Here is a 17,678-nt window from a genome sequence, read left to right as displayed (position 1 = left end):
GTTTGGTAGTAGAAGGTAGTCATGACAATGGTGTTTATAAGGGATGGGCTAGAAGGTCCGAGCTACCCGCGTCATGAGAATCTCTTATTAAGCCAGCTAATTTTAATATGTCAGGCATAGTTGGACTTGTATAAGAAACAAAACAAAATTTTACATTTCTGTTACCACACCCCCGGCCAATACATTTTATGTTAAAACAAAATGACAAAGAAATGTGATTTTTACATTAACCCTTTATCTGTACTTTAAGTTAAATTTAATTTAACTCCTTTTCCCTTCTGGGCCTTAATCAGGTATTGAACCCTTTTTATTTATTTTCCAGGATCCTTTTACTGTGAACTTAATTTTCCAGTTAATTAACACTTGACCCTGGCACACTGTTTTATTAATACTCATGGAGAAAAAAATATTTAAGGCAGAAGAAAGTTTCCCAGTCTTTTTAAAAAAATAAAAAGTCTAGTCAAACTTTTTCCTATAGCATCTTGTTGTGAGAGCATCTAGTTGTGAGAGCAGCTGTACTTTTACTCTACTAAAGTTAAGTCCCCTGTTATTAGCAAGTTTGCTTTTGACACAAATAAGTGTTGGCATTAGTTAGAAGGTTAGGTGAGGTAGAAGGTTTTCAAATAAACTATTGAAGTACTCTGTGCTTTTAGACTTCTCTATGTCTCACTTACTGTACAGGCTAGGAAAATTCCAGTGCTATGCTTAATGCCAAACTTACATTTCGTACTACAGGTACAGCTTTTTGTCATGTTGCCAACAGATGAGGCTGCCAGTCTGCATTTTGTTATACTTCTAATCATAGCTGACAGACCTTGCCATGTTTAAATGACTAAAATATGAGGAAGAAGGCTTCATCCATTGCATACCATTTAAATATCAGTGTTGATGCAATGACCAGAAAGATTTGGTCTGTTTTATTATAGGTCTGTCCAGTGTACACCAGTTTCATTGAAGGTTCACTGCCAGAGGCAAAAGAGAGGTAGTGAAGAAAAACGTGTCTAACACACAATCCAAGCATACAGAATAAACCTATTAAAATGTAAAGACAACTAATTTGGTGAAATCTGAGGAGAATACACCGTGCTAATCTTGGAAACAATACAATCAAATAGATGGCAGTAAATTTGCATTGCTTGCATTGATCTGTTGCAGAATACAGAAATTGTTTCAATAACATGCCTTCTAAAAGATTTAAGTTCATTAGGTGTTGAACAATGGTAATTACCTAATGGTGGCCCAGTTCTCTGGTTAGTGATAGTGCTGGTAAATAATGAGCGAGTACATGTAATGGCATTTTACAAAATGTAAAGGCTTTTTCACTCCCACAGTGTGAATTCACATGGCCGATATCTCCAGGGAACACAGCAAACTACTGCTGTGTGTCTAGGAATTGCAAACTGGGTAACCAGAAGTCCAAGCATCTGCAACACAAATCTTCAAGCAAAAACTTCATTACCAAAATGTCTGCCATGAGTGCAGATACAGTCGCGTGAAACCTCATGCAAAAATGGTATCTCAATCTCTCCCATGACTTGAATGGGAGCATGGTTGAGCTCATGGCAGAACGCAGTGGTTCATCATCAACTTGTTAAAGAGATCTGCAGATTGCACATGACAAATTTCAACAATAATTCTTGTGTGGAACTGGCAATATTAAATGAATATTTTATTATGATTTTCTACAGCCAGACATTTAAATAAAGAACCTTAGCGATTCTTATAATCTGCCAATAAGTAAATCATATTTCTGACATCAACTGCATAAAAGCCAATTTTAAATGGAGCGTAAAAGATACGTATTTCTTCTGATGACCATAACCAAAATATTCATATGATATTTGAATGGCCAACCCTCCCATACATCTGAACAGGTTCAGTGGACTAAAATCAGGTTTTTCTTATTCTGACAGCCAGTGCAAAAGGTTATATAACGCTTGCTGTTGTCGTTGTCATAAAATCAATTGAAGAAGCATAATCAGAAGAAGCTCAAATATGAACTTTCATGCTCAGTTAAACCAGAGAAACATAGTCTTTTAAACAAAAGCCAATTTTCTCTCTATGGAAAGCCATCTTGTGGCTTCTCTTAATAGGAAATGATTGTAGATCAATGTTTTTAAATGAAAAGTTCTCCCTTGCCATAGCCAGACTCCTAGCACATTCACAATCCCAACAAACCCGAATTAAATTGCGTTCCAAACCAGAAAACAAGCCAAAATACTAACTTACAGATACAAATTTCTGTTGTTCACAAAGTAAGTGAAAAATTTACTTTGATACATAGGTTTCTCAGCACCAAAAACAAAGGACCTTGTGAAAAACCTTTATTCAGTCTGTCAATTATAAATTGACACTTTCTGAATAACTCTCATTGTCTATGACACAGTCATGTTGTTCATAATTATTTGTGATAAGATATAGGTTTATTTAATACAGTTAAAATACATCTGCTGGTATGCATAATACAATATTATTTTGTAGAGTTTCCTTTATTTTCTTTTTCTTTTTTTATAGACTCCTCGACTTTATATTGAAGCTGTCAACAATAGTAACCATGTCCACCTGTACTGTGCTTTTCTGGATTTCAGGTTAGTAATTATGTATTCATTTAGATGTCAAGTAAACCTTTTCTAATAGGAGTATGAAAGCTGTCATTGCTGAGCTTTTTTTTCTAGACACCTGGATATAATGCACCATTATGACTCCCTGACCCCTGACCTTCCTAAACAGAAATCCCTAACTGCATACTTGTACTTGATTAGTGTAAAAAAGGGTCAGGAATAAAGGATTGCAGACACTAAGATTTTCTGAATTTAAATTTAAAACCCAGTTTTCAAACCCTTTAAAAAATGGCCAGACAAGTACTTTTTTATTTCAAACAGCCATAGCAGCCATAAAATACAAATAGGGAGAACACATTATACATTATATAAAAACTACAAAATATAAACTTACCTCCTTGTAGGACTAAGGTCTTTGAAGGCACAATGTATAATCAAAACCAGCTTTGTCCAGGCCACCAGTCACTACTCGATCTCCTAGTGGACAAATTAATACCAATCTACCCCAACTACAGAGCAGATTCACAACACTGCCCTCCATGTTGCCTAAGGAATTCTTCACTTTAAAAGTATTGAAACCCATTTAGTGATTTATAAAGTTGCCATAAAAGCTGGAATGCAAATGAATGGAGTGAATTTTAACTGTGGTGATTATTTGCGTCCAAGTTTGCAAAAATGAGATCTCAGCTATGGTATTTTCTGCATATGACAAGAAAATCATACTTTTTATGTCAATTCACAAACGTGAAGTGCTGACATGTGAAGTGCTTTGCTTTGATTTTGCAAGAAATATGTATATAAAAATTATTAGAGTTTTCTCTTTACATATAGTAAAAACCTTTGTCAAACCCTTGCCACTGCCAGTCTGGATCAGTTTGTACCATTTTTCTATGGATTGTTTCATACAACATTTCTACCACTTTCCTAAATAGCTATTTCTTATCCTATTGACAGTTCTGGGTTTGGAAAAGTAAAAATATTACAAATATCACTTTGTAATACCGCATGTGTTATACTTTGTGAATAAACATGCATGAGGTATTTACGGGAAGTATATAGATACCACAGCAAGGGTAAGCAAACTTTCTAATTCTTGTATATTTTCTGTCTGAGAGAAGAAAACCCAGGTACAATTCCCAAAGAGTGTACAGTACTTGTAGTTACCCATGGGTGAAAAATCCTTTGTGAATTGACCTTGAACAAATATAAACTTTGTTGGCTTAGGACATTTTTAGCTTTACCACACATGCAGAACAAATTGTATGACTTGTAAGCAAACCATTACATTTTACATATTTTTAACTGTACGCCCACAGCTGTTTTTTTGCCTATTTTGGTGCTTTCATATAGTTGCTTTACAAAGCAGTGCATTATTTTCAGTTGCAACCTTAAAAAAAGCTTACACAGTGGGATTGAATTACTAAAGAATGAGTGACTGTTGTTCACTTAGTGAAAGTTGATTAAGAAACAAAGTAATGGAGATATGGCAATGGTGGTGGTATATCACAGTGACTGTAAATAGAACAATAATGTGCCTACCCTCATCATTCAATAGATCAAAAAACAACAAAGACAGAGATTTAAGCAGGGTTTTTTGGCACAAACGATGTATTCAACATATATGAACAAAATTTGTAATAGGGTTTGTACATTAAAAAAATACCACTGTACACAACTAGTGGTCAGGTATAATCATTGAAGTCATATGATTACTTAATACAATAAACAGTAATCAAAGGTTGGTTTGAACCACCTTATTATCCTTGGGATTCAACCACAAAGTGATTTTTTCACTAGACATATAACAGCTATCAACTTATATATTGTTGACCATATACAATGTTTGATCATCGAAGCATGTTGTTGGATATACTCGACGCGTTTCGCCAGATACAGCTTCTTCAGGAGTATTGACAGCATGCGTAGATTGTTTGTGTCAATTGCATCTAGACCAGTAGATAATGTTTAAATTAGAATTTATAATGACTCATATGAATATTATGTTGTAGATATACACATTCCCAATTAATGTGCTTTCTATAACATGATGACCTATGTTGTTTAGAGCGCACATTAATGTCCTACTATATATTAATTAATTACTAACAAGCAGGTTTTAGGCCAATATACATGGATGTCAGACAGTAATTAATCCAGAAATATTCACACTTACATAGATTTGTGGAACAAAAATGGATGGTATGAAGTTGTATGCAAGATCAGAGAGGTATAAGTAGTGTGGTATTCTACGTGCTAAGGTCCTTGTGTTTGAGTCAGGGATCTATAAAAAAAATCAATTATGATTTTATGTTAAGAGACCAATATATATATATATATATACACACATATATACATATATACATACACAGACTGTAAAGTATAATATAATGTGAGTATGTCAGTATGGCAGACTGATATTGTTACCTTATATAGCTGATCCTAGGTGAAGTAACACAGTGAAGGTTGATTATTAAATATGATATTGTTTGGATATTGAAAGTTCACCTATCTTCATTTTATTTATTTAAGTGAACAGACTCTAATAAATAAATATATTTATTTGGCACTGCAAATCATGAAGCTAAATCTGAGTTTGTAATATTATACATTATAATATTTGTGATAAGCAAACATGGCTGCCATATGTACATGTGAGTATTTATGTACTTGTTTATATATATATATATATATATATATATATATATATATATTTACAAATTATAGCAATGGGTTAAAAAAGCACACAAATTCATCCAATTATGTATATTTCACCGATATGTTTAACATGTTTATCTAAAAGCTTAATAAAATGTTTTTTTTTTCATTCCATTGAATAAGGCTGATATTGTCTACCAACCCCCTCAAATCTTTTTTAAGTTCTTCATTCTCTTTTATCAGTATTTCATAAAAAAAGAATGTTCTCACATGCCTGCCCCAATATTGTTCATCCTCCTTAACATAAAGCAGAAATTCACAATAGGAATGTTGGCTGTTTTAATGAACAACAAACAAAATGGGCTTTAACCTTTAAATATCTAAAATAGGTTACTAAAAAGCCTGCAAATATTCCTAATTTTTTAATCAAACCCTGTGTCCTTGTGTAACCCCATAGAACGTTGGCCCAGACCACACAACATTGACTTCTCTCTAAGTTGAAGCCAGCTCCTAGTCATTTTACTGCCAAATGCAGAAGGAGGCAAAAAATGGTTTAGTTTATGTATTTTCTAGAAAAGTGCAAAAAAAAGTATTCTGTACAATTTCTTTTTAAAGTCTTTTTTATAAATGTAAAAGCTAAAATAAGGCCATTTTACTTGCTTTTATCCCAAAGGCCATCCAGTGCTCTCGTGAAATATTATAGGATGTTTTTATAAGTAACACACAGTTTTGCAAACACAGTTTTATAAACATCAATTTCCTGAAAATATTATAACACATGCAGAGTTTTTCTTTCTATTTAAAATGGGTAAAATTGAGATATGCTACGTACAAAGGTTCCAGGTGTTTTTCATTCATATTGATTTGATTGATAATGATTTTATTATGAAACTACAAGATCAACTCAAAAAGAAATGCTTCACATTGACCAATCAATTGCAATCTTGGATTGTTTTACTACTATTGTTTTTTCCACTGTCGTGATGTGGTTTTTTTCCATAAATATGTAATAGATTTTTGCACAGATTTTTGCTTATGATTTTTTTCAAGTTATACAGATCAAATAAAAATATGTGGAAATGTAAGTTTATGTAACTATTCCAGTTTCAACCCTTTTTTACAGCCTAAAGGGAATAGCTGCCCTCGCTCTATTCACCAGTATTTGCAAACATTAGCAACTCTAATACACATTATTTGGTTGTTGAATAAAACTCCACTACTTTGTTATGTGTGTACACAACCATCATTTTTATTGCATTGATTCCCTGGTTGATTTTGCTAAAGTGTGAGCTTGCTAGGGGTAAGATAATAAAAAACATGAATATTGCCTTCATCATGTGCGGTGTAAAGCTACATACACACTTCCAATTATTATCGTCGGAAAACGAACGACGAACGTTCCTGCACGATATATATGAACGATCGTATAGCACCGATACTGCACATAGAGGTAACGACACGATCGTTCGTAGATATTGTACACACAATAGATACGATCGTTTAAGCGATAGAGGAACTATGTGCACGACAGGAAAGTGAACTTACGTTCGTTCATCACGCATGCTCTGAACATGGACGATCAACGAACGACCGTACACACGAACGATGCTCAACGATCGTCGTCCAATCCGATCCGCCGGTCCGGTCGTTCGTTTCCAGCGACTTTCCTCGTTCGTCGGCGTCGTTGGTTACTTTTTTACGAACGATTTTTTGCCCAATTGATCGTTCGTCGTTCGATTGGAACGATAAAAATTGGAAGTGTGTACGCACCTTAAGTGCATAAGAATTTGCTAGCAAGATAAACAGCCATGTATAGATGGTAGAGAAAATGTATTCACAGTACGGATCAAAGGAGACCGAGGGAAAGTGGCCTTGTCAAGCATGATTTCCCAATAAATTCATCTGTAAGATTCGATAGAAAATTATTTATTTATTGCAAAAGTTGGATAAGCAATGTAGATTCCTACTAGGTTGCATCAAAAAACAGTTCTGAAAGACTTATGTACCGCTAAGGATCTGGGCGGTTAAAGGTTGGACTAGTTGTGGTCTTAAAGGCCCCCTCATAGAGCAGTGTATCATTTTGAGGTCATGCAGGGCACTGGTATTTCTGTTTTGTGCTTCTAAACCCACAATTAAAGGGGTATTTGTATTGATCCAGTTAACAGATATTTGGAACCCAGTGGGGCTAAAGTGGTTCTCCAGGTGTGAAATGCATATGCATTGAATCCATCTGGTTTACATGGAGGATGATGATATTGTAACTACAGATGGTTAGAGCAGTATTTTAGCTGAAACAGATGCTTGTGACAGGTTAGTGTAACCTGGTATATCAACCATAACAAAACACCAACAATGGGGGCCCCTGGAAATACCTAGATTTCTAAGACATTTAAATGGAATTTGTTTCTTGTGCTCAGTGATTAAGCAGCAGAGACAAAATATGGAAAGAACAAGGTCATAGCCAAAATAGCAACTTTGCTCAATCTGTGGTCTGTACTGGCATGGCTTTTCTTATAAGACACCAACTGTCTACAAGTGAAGAACAAAATTGCTATAACCCTGGATTCTGCAGTAACATAAAGGCTGTATCTCAGCACTAATCTCCTGCCTATCAAATGCTTTGGATGATCTGACAATTTGGATGAGCAGCCAAAAAGTTCATACAATGAAACATTGAGAAGGTCATTAACCATGTGTAAACTCTGTCACAGATTACATCATGGTTTACACACAGATTTCAGTGAGTCAAGGTTGCAGAATGCAAACAGGGCAACAAGAATAGTGTAAGAAAAGAATTAGTGGTTGGAGGGGAAGCTATGAAGTATGAAATTGATTAAATTGTACCATTAAACTTGTAATTTACAATCACACTCTTGTTTTCAAAACCTGAGAAAACAGTTGAGTTACTGAAAGTACTGTACAAATCATTTCAGAATTTGCCTAAATAAAGCAAGTGTCCCTGGTCTGTCTCAACCTAATTAGTAAAGCAGATTGTGACCTTTAGGTTCTTTATGGCTCAATGGCATTGATTTACTAAAGTAATATAGGCTATGCACTTAGCAAAGTGAAAATAAACAAACTTAGCAAAATTGTACAATTACAAACCATGTTTAATACATTACAATACAAACAAATTATTTTTTTCTACAAGGTGAATTTTCACCATATTCTCTATGTATAAAGAACCCTGCAAGGTGATGATTCATGTTATTATCAGCCTATACTACGATAAGATAAGAATACCCCTTACTTATGAATACGCCTGGAACTGAGGAGCCACTCTGGGAACCTCACAGTGTTTCTGTTCCTTGGTCTTTTATCAGGTGAGATGGGTGCCCCCCAGGGAATTAAGGAAACATTTTACAAGACTTTATGTTTTATTGTCTTTGTTCACAAACTGTTACTTCCTACCATTAGCTTTTAAAAAAGCTTTGCTATGTTCTGTGTTCAAATGTTCAATTGCAATTAAATTTTTAGTGACAAAGGTGCAAAATGAAGAGTGTTGGTTTACAGCTCATTTATACACTTTAGGTTTAAGTTCTCAAGACTGACATTTATCAAAGAGCTGGGTCATTTTTGCTATTGAGAAACCCTTGATACAGTACTCGTACAATTACAGAATCTTACATTTCAGTTGTGTCCACGGAAAAATCACTGTCTAAAAAATGACAATTGCTCCTATCTATGAGAAAACCATATTCAAAATACTTGTTAGGAAGAAAAGTGACAAACTGACTATCTTCCAAGATAATTTTGCCATTTTATATTTGAGTCCATATAAGCGATGTTCATTTATCCTGTCAGAAAGAAAGCAAGATTGTAATTTCCAGTCTCATTGGTAAATACAAAGACACAGAAGAACATGATTCAATGAAATGCTTAGTGACATAAAATGAGAGATACGACCTTTAAGTCTAACTTTTACAACAGTGATAAAACTGTGCTTCATGATGACTCATATGGTGGATCATAATCAGTTGTCTTTGATCTGCCCTACAGCTCTGGTTCTGGTATTTGGTCCAGTGAAGGGTGCGTTCGAGTTGAAGGAAACTTGAATTACTCTGTATGTCGATGTAATCATCTCACCAACTTTGCCATTCTGATGCAAGTTGTACCAGTTAAGGTAAGGAAAAGATAGAACTAGAATCATTCTTCGTTTGGATGTAATGTTCCAAAAATACCATTTTGCCATAGGCTGAATACGTCATGTGTGCTATATAACAGCTGATTAGCAATGTTGATGTTTTGACATATACCATATATTGGGCAGTAAAGAAAAGTGGTACTGCTGTTTAATCATTCATAGTGCACATAGCATGGAGTGGATATTTATAATACCATGGTCATTTTCTGATTTTAAGTTCATCATCACCAATTAAAAATTTAGCATTACATCCATACCATTCCTATAAATGTATCACCAACCTCTGTATTCTGTCAATGAGTTAAAAGGTGCACAGGTGACTGTATAGGGATGTTACAACAATTTAGTAGAACTACTGCAATTCTGAAGTGCAATTTTATTGTTGGTACGGAAAAAAAATCATCTTAAGGATTTGTATACAGGTTTTACCATGGTAATATGAGAGGAAGCAACAACCTTTTTTGACAGTTTTGGAAAATTTCAGCTGACTGTAGATTTTAATAATATATTATTTTAAATCACATTATATTGTGTAATATGACATGTGTAGAGGTATTACTTACAGCATACACTAATATAAATTGTTTAACTTTCTAAAAGATTTGATTAGAAAATCTTATTATTTATATACCCCTGTTCATGTGTTATCTGCCTGCTTATTTGGTTATAAAGAAGCATGGGATTTGTTTACTTCCCTAGTGGTTGAACTTGATGGACATATGTCTTTTTTTAACCTGACTTACTATGTAACTAGTAAGTTGTTTTCCTGAAAGCTTCCAGATCTCCACTGTAAATGCCAAAATAATGTCAAGTCAAGGGCAAAGGACTGGCAAACTGTAAACTTTCTGTAGCTGATCCCTGCATGTTATGTAGGCCATCTTGGTAGATATCTAGAGCTTTGCTTTCTGATGTAAGACCTAACCCTGGATGTTTGATGATTTGATTAAATGATAAATGGTGTGGAGATTTACCAGGGAGTAACAGGAAATGTGAATGAAGTACATATCCACAGAATAGACATAACACATACTAAATAACTATGCATTGTAGGCCGTTAGGTATAGCTTACCCTATAGTAGGCCTTAAGGAAAGAAATAAGCAGTTAGGTTATGACATCGCCAAACTCACAATTTGATTAGAGTAAGAATTCAAATTTCATCCAAAACAAATAATATGGGTCATATATGACAGCACATTTTTGGCACTTTTTTTCTTTTAGGAAAGTGTTAGGCCAGTTTTTTTGTCCCTGCTGGAAATGTAGCTTTTTTTATTTGTCCTGGTGACAAATCCCCTTATTTTTTCCACTTCACTTCCTAACTCTTCCCTTCTAACCCAAACTTCATGACTGTGTCATAAGGGTTATATAACAAGTGCAACCACCAAGATTCCTTTTATTCCAAGCAGAGTAGCAGAGTGTAGCAGAGTGTATGACCTCCTCCACTGTCGGGTCCTCCTCTTTTGTGTATTCCATTAAAGTCTTCATTTCACCTCCCATGGCTTCTTTTGTTGGATGTAATATTCCATGACATTCAAGAAGATGCTGGAAGCACAATTGAAGTAAGTAACAGTAAGTGGCTGCACAGAAAATCTAACTCTTGGGGAATTAATATACTTTTAATTTTAACTCTGTGCTACTGTGTTTGGGGAGGAAGGGGAGGATAAGAGTTGCAGTCCCTGTGAAGAAAGGGAGGGTAGGAATTTAGGCCTCTGACGAGAGAGGCTACATCTCTGGTATTTACAATGATGCTAATACACGACGTCAGCATGCACATGGCTAATACATGAAGAAATCTGAACATTTACCATTTATATGGCAGGGAGCTAAAATCCCCAAAAGATTTTCATTAATATTTTTTGTGGCTGTCCACATCATTTAGATATTTTGCATTTTTTTATGAAAGTAAAATACAGCAATGACCAAAAAATCTACTGACAATTAGGAAACTATAATGCATGCTTTGTAGGGACATCACAGTACTTTTGTGAATAAATTCTATTCAAATACAACAAGAATGTAATAAAAAGTTATGTGCTTTAACTATACTTTAGGCTAACAGACAAACACTTGACATATATGCATTGGGTTCCTATAAGTTTTCATGGCAGATATTTTTCCTTCTTCAAAAAAGGTTCTGTTGCGTGGGATAGAACATTACATGACTTAAGATCTATTTTTGTGATCTGCCAAAACCATAATAAGACAGTCTGTTTCTTCAGTAAAACCTTTATGAAACACAGAAGGCCATGGAACGGAATCAGCCTTCATTTAAGTTTCTTGACGAGAACCGTTTTTCTTTTTCTTGCAGTTATCTTGACATATGATCTTTTGTAAAAGCTTTCTTGCCTTTCATTTTTAAGATTTTTCTCAAGCAGGTCTAATGAGAGATGAACTTGTCTTTATGTTCGCTAAAATTTCAAGTGGCAGTGCCTCCGCTTCCACCTACTGTTACTTTTCGGAGGAAGGTTACCATCTTGAAATACAATTTCCTGACCCCATTGGGGAAGATTGACAGGTTTCCATGGAAATGTCAGTCATCTGCCTTGGCGTTCCTCCAGTATTCCAAATGTGCTCAAATGAGATATGTTATGTATAATCTCTCAATGCATGCTCTGAAATCCGGATGCCTCCTATCAAACATAACACCCCCACAATTCAGTGCAGGAGGGTGACTTTCTCCTGATTAGCAGGGTTTTACATAGGCTGACACTGTGATCATCTTGGGCCATGATTTATACACGTGATGCATCTGCGATGGGCACATTTTTATGCAAGATCATTCTCTTCTCCAAAGGTCATAGTGACTGGCTTCAGTAGTTGCTCCTGATCTCATATGTGTCAAACTACAATTTTGATTCTGGGGCAGGAAGTGCAGCATTTTGTGAAAAACAGGATAAAAATAGACTTTAAAAATACCACCACATTATGGGAACTGGCATGTAATAGTTCCCCTGTCATGTTGCACTCATGCACTTTTGTGCAATCTAAATATAAGGTAGCAATGAGGAAAACGATATGAAGGGATATGAAGGGAAAAATTGTGGTGCTTACAAATAAACTGTACGAAAGCGAATGAGAATATTTATTTTTAGCCGTTCCAGTTTTCCAATGCTGGTTATTTAAACATGTTCCTTCTAATGTGATAATTTGTTTTCTTTATAAGGGACCCTCATAAATTGGGATACATTTACTGGTATTGGATCTGTTATCAAAAATCATATTATTAAAAAAAACTGAAAATAAAAAATAGCTGCTGTAAAATAAATATATAAAAAAAAGTTTTGACTTTACACCTGGTATGGAATAAATGTGTTGCCACGCTAAACTCCTATTATTTGCTTGTCCTGTAATTGTCATTGCAGGAATACTGATTATCTGAAGTGAAATTAACTCACAACCAGCTATGCTTACTATTTGGATTGTATTGTATTGATGTATTGATATCACAGAAGTTTCATGGACTTGGTGTTATACTGTGTTGTTGCCCCCCCCCCCCCCCCCCTTATTTGAGCTAAATATAAATATATATACACTTAGATAATGTCTGACACATCATGCTTTAGATAACTAAATATTATGTTATGTTAATATTATGTTAACAAAAAAAAAAAAAGATAAGGGGATTTGGTTAACATACACTAATCGTTTTCTGAAATTTCAATAATAAAATTATAATATGGAGTTTATCTGGTTGCATAGCCAAACACTAAACCCTTATAGTACTCAATCTGGAAATGGCCCTAATCTTGATTTGATTTACAGTCCAGTTTTTTCTTTGTTAGCACTTTTTACTTTATTGCTTTATTTAAAATATAAGAGAGGATACTGGTTACAGTGGTGGTAAAATAGAAATAAATGACAGTTCTACATGAACAAATTAAAACAATGAAGAATGTACAATTATTTTCTAAAACCACAAATCTAATATATTTATTACCAGCGAACTATATTTAGTTTTTTCATTGCATTAGCTTGCTGTTATCGATTAACTATTATCATTAAGCCTACGATGTAATACGCATCTGATCTTTTATATCGGCAATTGTGTCGCTTGTAAAATAAATCTTCAAAGTTTGTAACTACATCATTGCAGAACATGTCTAGATGATACATGATTAGTGTATCTTCTCTTGATAAAAGTAAATAGGAAAAACAATTACACAACTTTAAGTCACTCATAATGATCTCTTCTTGTGCTTTGTTCTTGTATTGATGAGATAATGTACTAGCATTACTAATTCAAACCAGCCTTTTCTCTGTGGCAGTTTTTGCAGTGTTGGGAATGTGAGCCAGAATTCAAAATGTCCTTTCCATGGCTGGCAGACTTTCATTTAATCAGGGGGATTATGGAGTTATTACCCTATGTATTCACCTGCATATTTAATGAAGAGTTATTTGGAGAAGTTTGCTCTGGGCTGTCTCCTTCCACATCTCCATAAAATACATGGACTCCAGCCAAAGTCAACAGTGTTTGCTCTCTCTCTCTCTCTCTTAAACTGCTGCATTGGACAAAAAAGCAGAAGTTTCAGATAAGATGATTTGTATTTTCAATAGTGCCAGTAAAATTAAAAAAAAAAACTAGATAGATAATAATTCTATCTAGATACATATTTAGGTATTGTATTATTGTTGCTTATAAAGGTGGGTAGTTCATAGAGTAGCTCTGTCCAGTTAAAGGATAAGAGCATATTAATATATTCTGCACTTATCCTATATCGCTCTATGCCCATGCTTCCTTACCCTGATCTAATCTAATTTACCCCTCCCCAAGTGCTACAGTCTCACTATTTGTCTACAGGTAGTAGGTTGGCTCTGTGGCTGGCTGGTTCACAGCACTAGGGCTCCAGGTTGGAATCTTGGCCAAGACACTATCTGCATGGTGTTTGTATTATCTCAAAAACATTATGATAGGTACTTGGCTTCCCCCAAAATTGGACTTTGTAGTAAGGACATTAGATTGTATGCTCCACTGAGGGTCAGTCATTGACATGACTATGCACTCTGTAAAGTTGTGTTTTGTATGTTATAAATACATAATGATAATAATAATCTACAGATATTGCTACAATACTATAGATTTAGTGAGGTAAAGCCATTTTCAATATGAATACCCAGAATATTTGCAGCAGGGTGAACAAGTTCGCAGCCATGCTTTGACTCATTCAGATTCATAATATATTAATGTGCAGGCACCAAACTCTTCTTCCCTTATCACAGTGTAGCCTAGCATCAGCTCAACCACTAGCACAAGGCTGGTATAGGCTTATTAGATATGCTTACTTTAGAAAAAAAGGGGACTTTGCAGCAAGCTAGCAGAGCAAAATGCCCCCCTCCATTTCTACTACTTTCTCCAAGCCCAAACCCAACATTAGATATCAGTTAGTGAATAATGCAATAGACTGCAACAGAGGACTACTGTATGATAACTAATGGCATATATATGTATTGTATGCAACTAATACTGTGGTGCTGGTATTTTGGTGGAGAAATGCAAGCACCAGGGTTGGTGGCAGTGTGATTAATATAATGGCAATAAAAACCATACTCATTTTAACTGCATAGCACTGGTTTACCCAAGATGAAACACATACCATGTTACCCCATTTAGTTTCCCAAAAATGTCAATCCTAGTGATCAGCGAACAATTCTAGCAGGCAAGCACAACCAATATTGGCTCATAAAAAGGGGACACTGGCTTGTTTGCCTTATGTACCAGATGACATTATCCAGGTAATAAATGCAAGGTATGAAAAAAGTGATTTAGAAAACCAAACGAAACACAGCATCTTAAGTTATTAAACCCAGTAAACACTTTCTAAAGTGAAAAATCAGTTTACTGAGATTCTCTCCTCTTTTAGTAAACAACCCTGGAGTGTAATTGGGACACACACTTCTGCATGTGCACATGTACTCAGAAATGCCATATTTTTTCCAATTATAGTTTTTTCAGCATAATAAATGTGCAGTGCTATGCAGCTATTTACACAGCTCTTTCTTATTTATGACTACAAATAAGTACACCTATTGTCATAGAGACCTAAACATAAGCTAACATGCCATGTGCTAACTGGGAACCTTTCATTCCACCTTGATCTCTCATGAGGAATATTAAAAGAATAACTGACATTACAGATGTGCAAATATTTCCCTGGTGAACACAGAGCTGGCATCGTCTATGTCAGTATATTTGTAGATAAAAATATAGGAGAAATCAGAGATGTTCCAGAGGTATTCAAGAAACTTCCCTGAACTAATTATGTGTCACCCATGAGAATTTCTTCCTAAACCAGAATTCACTCACTCGTGCTAAGATACTTTTTCTTGTAAAATTGCATTTTCCCACACAAAGTTAAAACTGCAGGCTTGTTTCAAATTAACATTTCTTATTTCCATTATCATTTTTAAAGTAATGCGGAGACAAACTGGAGAGTTCTCTAGGTTACTATACAGATGCCACTGATGGTCTATTCTATCTGAATACATCACATATACACAGAACAATCACACTTGTTACCAATGGAAAGCATCTAACTAGATTATGGGAAATGAATTATACTTCTGTATGTTGTTCATTGCTATGCTACAGAAATTCAAATATATTAGTTATTTTTCAGATCAGCAACACTCAGAAACCTTCTACAGTAGTTATCAAAGTCAGGTAATAGCGGTATGGGGTGTGAATTATACTTGTGCATGTTGTCAATTGCTATTCCACAGGAATCCCTTGCCCTTTAGGATTCCATTTATAAAAAGGTTGCCATGGCCAATGCTCACCATTACTTGCTTACTAATGCCTTATGTTCAAAGTCATACATAAACTAGAAGTCTATGCAAATGTGTTTTTTCAGTTTAAGTATAGATGGGTTAAAACCTGTGTCAGGTGTCTCAGTTGGAGAATTGTTTTGTTTCCACACTTTGAGAATTTTATTTTTCATTGGCAATTTTTGCATAATGTTCATGCATAGATATATATGGCAGATATATACCTGGCATGGTTTGCACCTGAACTGGGAATCCAGTTTGTAGGCTGTAGAAACCATGATGCATCGACTCCAAACATTGCTGGAAATTTTTTATCATATTTTTAAAATTTTGCTGAACAGCACTGCCACTTAGGATATTCCAAACTTAATCTCAGGCAACTCCCTGTAGTTCACACTAAAAAAAAAAACCTACATAGGGCAACATCAACTTTTGGGGTTTTTGAAAAATAAAACAAATCACAAACAAGTCCATAATAGTTGAAATAAGCTTTTCTAGCCTTCATGAGCTAGTTAAATACTATGGCCTGTTTTTTTCTACTGACTCCCAATTTTCAGTGAAATTTTGTGAAAAGGAAAACTCTCAATTTTGTTTATGCTCTTGGTGAATTTTTTTATTTTTCCAGGACAAACTAGTAGTAAAGTGTATTTAAACACAAACACAAACATGTAACAAATTTTTAAATTTTCTGCCAGTAACACGCTTCCTGTACAACAGAAACAGGACAGGCCTATAGAAACCTCCACCTCCACAATTCTACTCTTCATGTATTCTTTGAAACAGAACAACTTATAACACCCCAGCAATACAAAAGAGTGTCAACTAAGATCTCTGGAGCATCAGCATTTTTTTCTTTCCTTTTATAGGAGATATAAAATAATTATTTAAATAGAATATCTACGGACAAAAAGGGACCAAATACATTTATTCAATACATGGAGGTTTTATATGCTTTAATTTTTTTTAATTAACTTTTTCTTTTACTACCATCCAAGTGGTTTCCTCAGTTCACATAATATATATATTTTTTATAATAAAATGTTCTTCTTTACAACTTGCCACTAAACCTCCTTAATTTTGGGGATCTCAGTCTATACCTGAGATACAAACACTTTATTACATTATGCCTTGCTAGTACTGAGTTGGACCCCATTTTCCCTTCAGTATTGGCATATTCCTGGCATGGATACAACAAGGTGCTGGAAACATTCCTCTAGGACTTTTCTCCATATTGATATGATAGCATCACTAGGTTGCTGCAAATTTGCAGGCTGCACATTCTATTGGACTGAGATTTGGTGACTGTGGATGTCCCTTGAGTATAGTGAACTTATTATGATATTCAAGAAACCCGTTGGGATGATTTTACTTTGTGATACAGCTCATTATCTTGATAGATGTAACTAACTGAAGATTGGCAAACTGTGGTCATAAAGGGATGGACATGGTCAGCAACAATACTAAGGTAGGGTGGGAAGTTTGAATGATGCTTACTTGGGGGCCCAAAGTGAGGCAAGAAAGAATCCCTAACACAAGCCTTTATGTTGTTGCTGGCAAA

At 34.9% G+C, this 17,678-nt stretch overlaps 1 protein-coding gene across 4 annotated transcripts in view; it reads left to right on the top strand.

Moving 5' to 3' along the window:
• The window catches only part of ADGRD1 (adhesion G protein-coupled receptor D1), a 312,771-nt gene that overhangs the window by 135,048 nt on the left and 160,045 nt on the right, over positions 1 to 17,678 (top strand). For all 4 annotated transcript variants that reach the window (XR_011921431.1, XM_072415722.1, XM_072415721.1 and 1 more), the window contains exons 14-15: positions 2,515 to 2,588; positions 9,216 to 9,339. Coding sequence is in view for 3 of the 4 variants with exons in the window: in XM_072415722.1 (XP_072271823.1) it covers positions 2,515 to 2,588; positions 9,216 to 9,339 (198 nt within the window). In the remaining variant the exon portion in view is untranslated. The remainder of the gene's footprint in view (positions 1 to 2,514; positions 2,589 to 9,215; positions 9,340 to 17,678) is intronic.

The sequence above is a fragment of the Pyxicephalus adspersus genome, chromosome 6 (assembly GCF_032062135.1).
Source record: "Pyxicephalus adspersus chromosome 6, UCB_Pads_2.0, whole genome shotgun sequence".
Lineage (NCBI taxonomy): Eukaryota > Metazoa > Chordata > Amphibia > Anura > Pyxicephalidae > Pyxicephalus > Pyxicephalus adspersus.
Note: the sequence above shows the minus strand (reverse complement) of the source record. Positions and strands in the feature narration are given on the sequence as shown.